Below are 8,093 nucleotides of genomic sequence, written 5' to 3'. Positions count from 1 at the left end.
CACTTAACCTTGAAATAAATTTTTATTAAAATCAAAGCACTAAATGGGGCTTAGTTACTGCAAAATAAAAAGTTACAGCCATTCAGGTTAATAAAGAACAAGGCCCACCGCCTGATTATCTTTAAATAGTGCAATTATAAATTCTGATGTAATCAGGAACCATTTGAAGTCATCAATATCATACTGAGAAGCAAAATTACCCTCTTTAGCAAAAATTGTTTATCATGGTTTTATGAAGAATCGTACATAGTTTTAAAATAATGATGGAGTTTAAATCGTGGTTCAGTACATCGCAAATATTGCTGCTTCTGAGAGGTACACAATTCCAATAGCTCTTCCTGAGGAAAAGTGGCAGGTCTGCTGCTGCTTCCTTAGACTCGGGGGTTGCTGGACTTCTGCTGCGACCAGGAGTTTAATTTAGGGAAGGGCATGGTCATGTGTCTCCTGAGACAGCAGATGTCACTGGTGTCAGGCCTTGCCATGCCTGTATGGGCGGTATTTGCTAGCCAGAGGAGTTGGTCACAATCTTCTTTTGAAGTACAGAAATTGAGGATTTACCTAAAAATGATATGTTTGTAATTGTCTGCACAGTCACCATTTCAGCCACTTGGGAAGACAGTGTTGGGAGGTGAGAGGACGGCATAAAGATCTTTGCAGGCAGTATTCCTCAGGAAAGATCACTCTGATCACTTTGCTGTTTGACACAACTATTACCATTGGAGTGCTCCAGTAGTTCAGCAGGAATCAAACCTCCTGCGGTATCATTGTCACACAAGGTACAGTAGTCACTATTGCTGAAGGACACATTTGCTATCTCGAAAGATTCCATAAGCATAAGGCAGTCACCTTTTCCATGGTGTGAGTGAGAAGGATAATTCCTTTCCATGCTAGGGTTCTCAAGGTTGGCTTTAATTATTTCAGAGATTTTCAGGCCAACTCTATCATCAGCATGGTTTTGTGCAAACAATGGTCCCAGCTTCACTTCTATCTCTTCTGCTCTTACATACTTGCTGGGGACATACTGCTGGCTTGGACCTGAGACAAATACAAAGTTTTCTTCTGTGGCAACCAGATTTGTGCTTTCCAGAGGTTTCAAGGAGATCTGGGAAATCGGATCTTGGGTGTTGAGATCAGAAACTCCATCTGCAGTCGCTTTGTCTGAGTTGCTGGCCTCTTCTCTTCTGAGTTGGATACAAACCTCATTAGGTCCAACCCAGTCCTGGTGAAAGGATCAATAAGTTCAGGACAGTTTGCTTAGAGTTGGAATCTGCAAAATAACTGTTCTTTCTATATTGCTTTGGCACAATAATCTAGATGTTTAGTGCAAATCTACTGGGCAAAGTTAGAGTAATAGGGTAGAGAAGCTAGCTGCTGATTTCACAAGATTTCACAAGAGATTTTCAAGATTTCACCTCCAGAATATACTGCAAGCTGCATGTATTGCTTTGGCTTTGTTTTTTGCTTTGGCAGGGTACACCTTTCACGTTCAGCATGGATAGGGAGTGAGCGACTGGAGGGGTTTTATTTCTAAGGAGGAAAAAGCTGGACAGAAGCTCTTGTGGTGTAGCTAGTATGTGGAGGCAGGAAACTGAGAAACTATAAACTCGCAGGAAGACCAGAACCACGTGTCAGTAACCCTGCTCAGGAGCTAGAATGATTAATCCCAGAAAAAAATAATCCTCCCCTCATGAACTGAGGGTCATAAAAAAGAAGTGAAACTTATTTCTTACCTTAAAATTCCCATTGTGCAAATTATAGAGTGGCTGAAAGAAAGCAGCTGGTGTGGGAATGTTAAAACAGGAGAGGCTTTTTGCCCTGAAGTGAGAAAACAACACTTAAAATAAATATAAAAAAAACAGACAAGTTTTCTCTGTTCTGTCTCAATGATATAGCACACTGATTAGATGAAAGCTGCACACTTATGTTAGAAAGATTTCACGAGAAGACCATTTCACATGGTTTCTGACATCTCATGCAATTGTTCATCTGCCTCCTGTGCAGGCATTTAATGTTTCTAGCCTGAAGCACAGTCTTAAAAGTTTCTGAGGAATGCTACGTGCCACTAACTCAATACTAGTCTATTACTCATTATATGCACTGAGCTATTTATGCATTGGTTTAGCAACTTATTTGATCTAAACCACTGTTTCTGGAAGTGTTTTCATTACATTTAGACAGACAAATTCTGCCAGACATTCTAGTCCCTTTATTAGAGTCTATCCTGTAAAATATTTTATCATATGGACATTATGTATTCTGTTTCTCTAAGAGTGACATGTATGCAGACCATAGTAACGTACATCAAGGCAGAAAAGGAAAAGGTAGGAGATTTACCTTTGCTCTGCCAGCATAAAAAAATCGCAGAGGATGGTTGAACCAAAGTTCTAGAGACACTTTTTTCTCTGTACAACTTGGTCCCAGAACCTAAGAAACACTCAACCCGAGTCAGTGTACTTTGCCTATATTGGTATTTTACATACTGACTACTGCCAGGTATGTCACAAGTAGCTTAACATTAACATCAGTTTAACCACCTTTATGGATTGCTGTGTACTTGCACTTTTAATTGAGCTACGTGAGACGTAACAAGAAATTTTCATGCGTTTAAATTTCTTTAACTCCAAGAAACCTTCAACCTTGAGCTGTAGCTGAGTTTAGGTGCCACAAAGGCTCTTTGGACTCCTTAAGGATTGCATGGTGGGCCAATAACTATCATCAGCCAAGGAACATGTCATGTCCCAAGATTGTCAAAAGAGCTTTTGAAAACAATTGAGTCTGTGCAGCAGAAACAGGAAGCAAAAGGGATGTAAGCACACTTGATTTACCCTCTTCAGGCTATAAAGATCAAGGGGAACTTAGTGGCAAATTATAACATACCTTGAAGAAAGCTTGCAGTTCCAAAATAAATAGAGTAGAGTGCCAAAACTCAAAGGAATGAACAAGAATGGCATGGTTCTGGTATTTAGGATCTTTTCAGACAGTTTTGGTACATCTAGGAAAGAATCAGCCCAAAAATAATTGATAGAAAATCTGGAAGTCAAAGTAGAACCCCAAATAACCAAGCAATGCAAATGAAACAGGCTGCTAAAGATCTCAAGAAAAATAATTTGGCTATGAAAACTTGAAAGAAGCTAGTTCTGATTTGAAAAGCTTCATTTTACCAGGTATCTTCATTTTTTTTGGAACATGGACATGAAAAGACATGCATTAAGGTGAAACAACATTCTTTATACCTGCTCTTTGAAACACTGTTGTCTGGCTCCACTCACTCCACTGACTATGGTAAGAATCCTCATTTTCGGAAACTTTGCAGCGAACTCGTGCAATGTAAGTGATGCCACTGTGAAGCTCTGTGGCTTCAATTTCTATCTGTGGCAGTGAACTGGATGGTGTCTTGTTCAATGCAGTCTGCAAAGTATTACAAAGAATTTCTGTTAACAAGGCTGGGCAAAGTCTTTAAATACTTCCTCCCTGCCCCCCTGACCTTTTCCAAATCCTCTTGGATGCAAGAAGAGGGCCTGTGTGATGATGGATGACTTCTGAATGCAGGGGGCATTGAATCACAGAATGATATGGGGTTGGAAGGGACCGCTGGAGATCATCTAGTCCAAACCCCCTGCCAAAGCAGGTCCACCTAGAGCTGGTCGGACAGGAATGCGTCCAGGCAGGTTTTGAATGTCTCCAGTGACAGAGACTCCACTACCTCTCTGGGCAGCCTATTCCAGTGCTCTGGCACCCTCAAAGTAAAGAAGCTCCTCCTCATGTTTAGGAGGAACTTCTTATGTTCAAGTTTGTGCCCATTTCCTCTTGTCCTATCACTGGGCACCACTGAAAGAAGACCGGTCCCATCGTCTTGACACCCTCCCTTTAAATATTTGTAGGCATTGATCAGATCCCCCCTCAGTCTTCTCCAGACTAGAAAGACCCAAGTCCCTCAGCCTCTTCTGGTAAGAGACATGCTCCAGGCCCCTTTGTAGTCCTCTGTCCTGAGCTGGGAGAAGGAGATTTATTGATCTTCAGTGTTGATGTTTTTTATAAAATCTTTTAGCCTTGATGTGGGAGACCAGAAAGGCCAGCTTAAAGCAGTCAGCTGCCAGAAGGCCCTGAGCTGAGTGGCAAGGCCATTGTGCCCAAAGAGCAAGGCAGTGTCAGCGTGTGTCTCATCCCGTTACCTCCCAGGGCATGCTGTACTCCTTATACTGCAACTCGTATTGAAGAATTTCAGCGAGGTGCCAAGGTACACTCCACCGTATATGACACTTGCTGGCAGTGACGTTGCTCTGGATATTCAGAGGCGGATCAAGTTTTACTACAAATAGAGAGGTAGGGTTTTTTTTCCCAATATTTGGGACACGAACACCACAGAAAGAGATGCATGATACTAGGCTGACTAAAGACTTGGAAGATAAAGCTGGGTCTAAAAACTGATACTAAAACCAGCAGTAGACCAAATTAGCTTACAGAACAACTGTAGAACTGACCTAAATTAATGATAACTCAAATAGGCCCTGGGGATAGTCCTGCAAGCAAAGAACCACTCCAGATGTCACATTCTGCTCTTCCAACTTGCCACTAATATAGACAGGCTCTGAGATTTTGAATACTAGAGCATTTCTCTGAAGTACCAGGCCATAGGACATTGAATTAGATCCATGACTTTGATTCCTCATGACTTAATTTCTTAGGAAAAAAACAACTTAGGAGGCAATCCAATTGTACATTATCCATGACACAAGAAAACATCATGCAGGTGAGAATAATACTTGAAAGGTGCTCCAGAGCCAGCCCTCTTTAAAGTCCTGGAAAAGTCAGAACGAAGAGATGCTGGGACTGCATCCTTACTGATGAAGTCCACATGGTGCGCTCTCCAGGGATGGGCAGTCTGGCTTGTTTCCATTATTTTCACTTGCTGTCTTTGAGAGACTCTTCGTTAGAGAACATCTCAGACCTACCCCAAAGCAGAGCCTCAGCCCATGGCTGCCCTGGTTCGTACTTACTGTGCTTGCAGGGATTGTACTCTGGAAAGGTAATGTACGTGTGATTACGTCCAAAGAAGTTGCCTTGGAGAGAGACTCTATAACCATCTGTTTCCAACATCTGGCTGGCTAAATGGATTGTGCAGTGGTACTGATTCTGCATGTTCTCCCTGGCAATCAGTTTGCAGCTGGCGTTGTGGCCCTTCGACCAGAGGCTAGAAGAATAAAAGGGCTGAAAGTTTCTTTTAAGTCACATGATTAAGTGCTCTTCAGTTTATAAAAGATGGGCGGCAGCTTAGCACAGCACCGCATTCTGGAAGAACATGACCCTCGTCAGTGCAGGCAGCAGAGAAAGCAATGCTAAAGCTGGCTGGACAGCAGGGCTGAAGAGGGAGGAAGCAGACCCCTTCATAACCTCACTGCTGAGAGCACCAAACCTCTCAGGAGCTGCAGAGAGAGCCCAGTACCTGCCCGCTCTGAAACTGAGGGGGCTGCTGTGCATCACTGCACAAAAAGCAGCTGGTGTAGGGGGGTGGGAGTGGGTGGACAGTTAGTTACAAGCGCACAGCACAGAGATAACAAGTTGTATGTAAAAGCCTCTCTCGCTATGAGCAAACCAGTACTGACAGCAAAACATGTCAGAGGTTGGATTTTTGTTTTGTTTGGTTTTTTTTTTGTTTGTTTGTTTAGTTTTGTTGTTTTTTTTTTTTATATTCACAACTTCAGCACAGCATAACAGGATGAATGACAGAAAACATCATCTTGGGGAAATAGCTCCAAAGAGCAGTTTTCTATTATTAAATTATCTAATGCAGCCATTTATTGGTAAATTTTTCATTTCATTTGGATGTGACCCCACAATAAACTGGGATACCACGGTTTATCAGCTTGGCATTTTTTCATAGATTTAAAATCCAGTATCATTAAGAGTTAGACTATTTTTGACTTAACCTTCCCAGAATATACGAAGCGTCTAATGTCAGTGTGGCTAACCCTCGTGTCATAGTTCATGAGTTATTGGTAGTCATGACAAAGTTATTACATAATCTAAACAAGTTCATCTCAAATTAGCATATCACAATGCTTATTATCCTATTGCCTAGCAAACTATTCACATGATTTCTTCTGTTAGAGGAAAAATTATTCACATAATTTTCTAAATCTGTTATTAAAGCTTATAGTTCACTGGGCTTTCAAAATCCTTTTGTGTATATGTATGAACTAATTGAGATTAAACTACTAGGGGCTTAATTTCTAGGCAACAAGACAAGAATTGATTAGAAACTGATTAGGCAGCTTCATGTAGGATGGGCTGTGGGACTCCCCAGATCACGGGGAGCGAAGGTTGGGATGGGAAAGTTCTCTGCACTGAGAGACCCCTGCCAGAAAGGGACACCGGACAGACAGACTGTCCTCAGCCGGAATGAGACCATGCAGCCCTGTGTGGTGGACCTCTGCTGCACCCCCCAGGGCTCTGGGCACACAAAAGGGTGTGAAGGGAGCAGCTTCTGAGGCAGCCCAGCCATGGGGTGATGAGGTGGCAGAGCCAGCAGTGTCTCCTGCTGTGGAGGGAGCAAAGCCCACAGCTGGACCCCATCTCTGCTCCTTTGTGCCATCCTGCCCACACCAGGGACAAGGCTGCCGTGGGCATTTCTCAGTGTGCTGCTCTTACTTGGTGAAATGCAGGTGGAAAGGTCCATCACCCACGGGCTCTTCCATCGTCCACATGCACCTCACAGTAGTCATGTAGTTATTCAGGCAGGTCAGGCTGCCAGGGAACTCTGCAGAGGAAGGAGACAAGAGCTACATTTGTGTATCACCTGATGAGGCCTTGCTGAATACAGCAAATGCATTACTTGCTAGTGCTTCCTTTACTGACACCTCATCTGCCCTTCCTCATGATGTCCTTCTTCCCCTTTTGTACTGCACTCCACTGCATGAGATGAGTGTAAGATCTTAAGTTTGGTCAGTGGCTATGTTTGCTCTGTTGCCCAGCATGAGCTCTGTTCCCCAGGCCTGGTATTGCCAGCCAGCTGTACCGCTTCCTGGGACCTGGGAAAGGGCAGTCACAAGATCTGGTGTTGCATACGTTAGGGTCTGTGAATCAAAAATGAGCACATGCATGTGCCTGTCGTCCCACAGTGGACCCATTCCAGATCTCCTCTTACCTCTCCCTCTTCCTTCACCAAGGAGCAGCACAGCAGTAATGCACAGCTGGAGGCCCAGCTGCCACACATCTCCTCCCATTGCAGACACCATCTAAAATAGAACAATTGGTAGAAGAATTTTGTCAGTATTTGTACAAGCAGGTTGAAGGTCTAGCTACATACTTCTGCCAGCCCTGACACAAGCTGACCTTGACTCTGTCAAACAGGGCACAAGCTCAGCTATATAATTTCTTCTATTGGAACTGTTCTTCTCGTGGCTGTAATTAGTACTTTGCACAGGAGTCTACAGCACCAGCTGCTTGAAAGGAAATCTTTAATTCCTGCCATTTGATCAGGGGTGGTGGGGTATTCAATCTTTCCTTCTTCCTGCATTTTTTAGCATCTGGTTTATGACAATTTAAGAGCAGCAGAGAGCCACAGTGGGTTGGAACAAATGTTCATATTTCCCTGTATCCTGTTTCTGACAGTAACCAAAACCAGATGCTTAGAGAAAACCTGTAGCAGTAGAGGAAGCATAAATGTTCTTCTCTGAGAACATCTTCAGCCTTCAGACATTTGCAGATCAGGGGTCTCCTGGGAGCAGACATAATGTCTGCATATTCAAGGCTTTAAAAGATTTTTCTCTCATGAGCTTATCCATCAGCAGTAGTCATCTGCTGAAAACCATCTACACCTACAAAGATGCTGAAAGCATCTGCACTGCTGCCTGCCTTTAATGATGGTTCTTTTTTTCCTTGAGGGAGTCAAGTAACTGTTCTTCTGCACCTTCCCTTTCTCTTCACTAGAGGAGCACTTACATGACCTGCTGGCATCACAAAACTTTTGAGGGAGCTTTTCTTCAAGCCACTTGGAGTTGTCCTGAGCTAGTATGAAAGGGTTTGAGATCAAGAAAAAAGCTGGGATAGAAATGGGTGTTCTAGCCTACATTTTTTTGTTTTAGAAATTCACC

General features: G+C 43.1%; 1 protein-coding gene across 1 annotated transcript; it reads right to left on the bottom strand.

The window, feature by feature from the left end:
• Positions 1-667: 667 nt before the first annotated feature.
• On the bottom strand, positions 668-7,223 carry LOC141471995 (interleukin-9 receptor-like). Its single transcript, XM_074158746.1, has 8 exons — positions 7,145-7,223; positions 6,649-6,757; positions 4,998-5,191; positions 4,173-4,309; positions 3,234-3,408; positions 2,878-2,992; positions 1,731-1,815; positions 668-1,219 (listed from the first exon to the last, which is right to left on the bottom strand). The coding sequence occupies exons 1-8, from the start codon at positions 7,221-7,223 to the stop codon at positions 668-670; spliced, it is 1,446 nt and encodes a 481-aa protein (XP_074014847.1).
• Between the last annotated feature and the right edge of the window lie 870 nt (positions 7,224-8,093).

The sequence above is a fragment of the Numenius arquata genome, chromosome 14, assembly GCF_964106895.1.
Source record: "Numenius arquata chromosome 14, bNumArq3.hap1.1, whole genome shotgun sequence".
Taxonomy (NCBI): Eukaryota; Metazoa; Chordata; class Aves; order Charadriiformes; family Scolopacidae; genus Numenius; species Numenius arquata.
The sequence above is the reverse complement of the archived record's forward strand: the minus strand, read 5'-3'. Positions and strand labels throughout refer to the sequence as shown.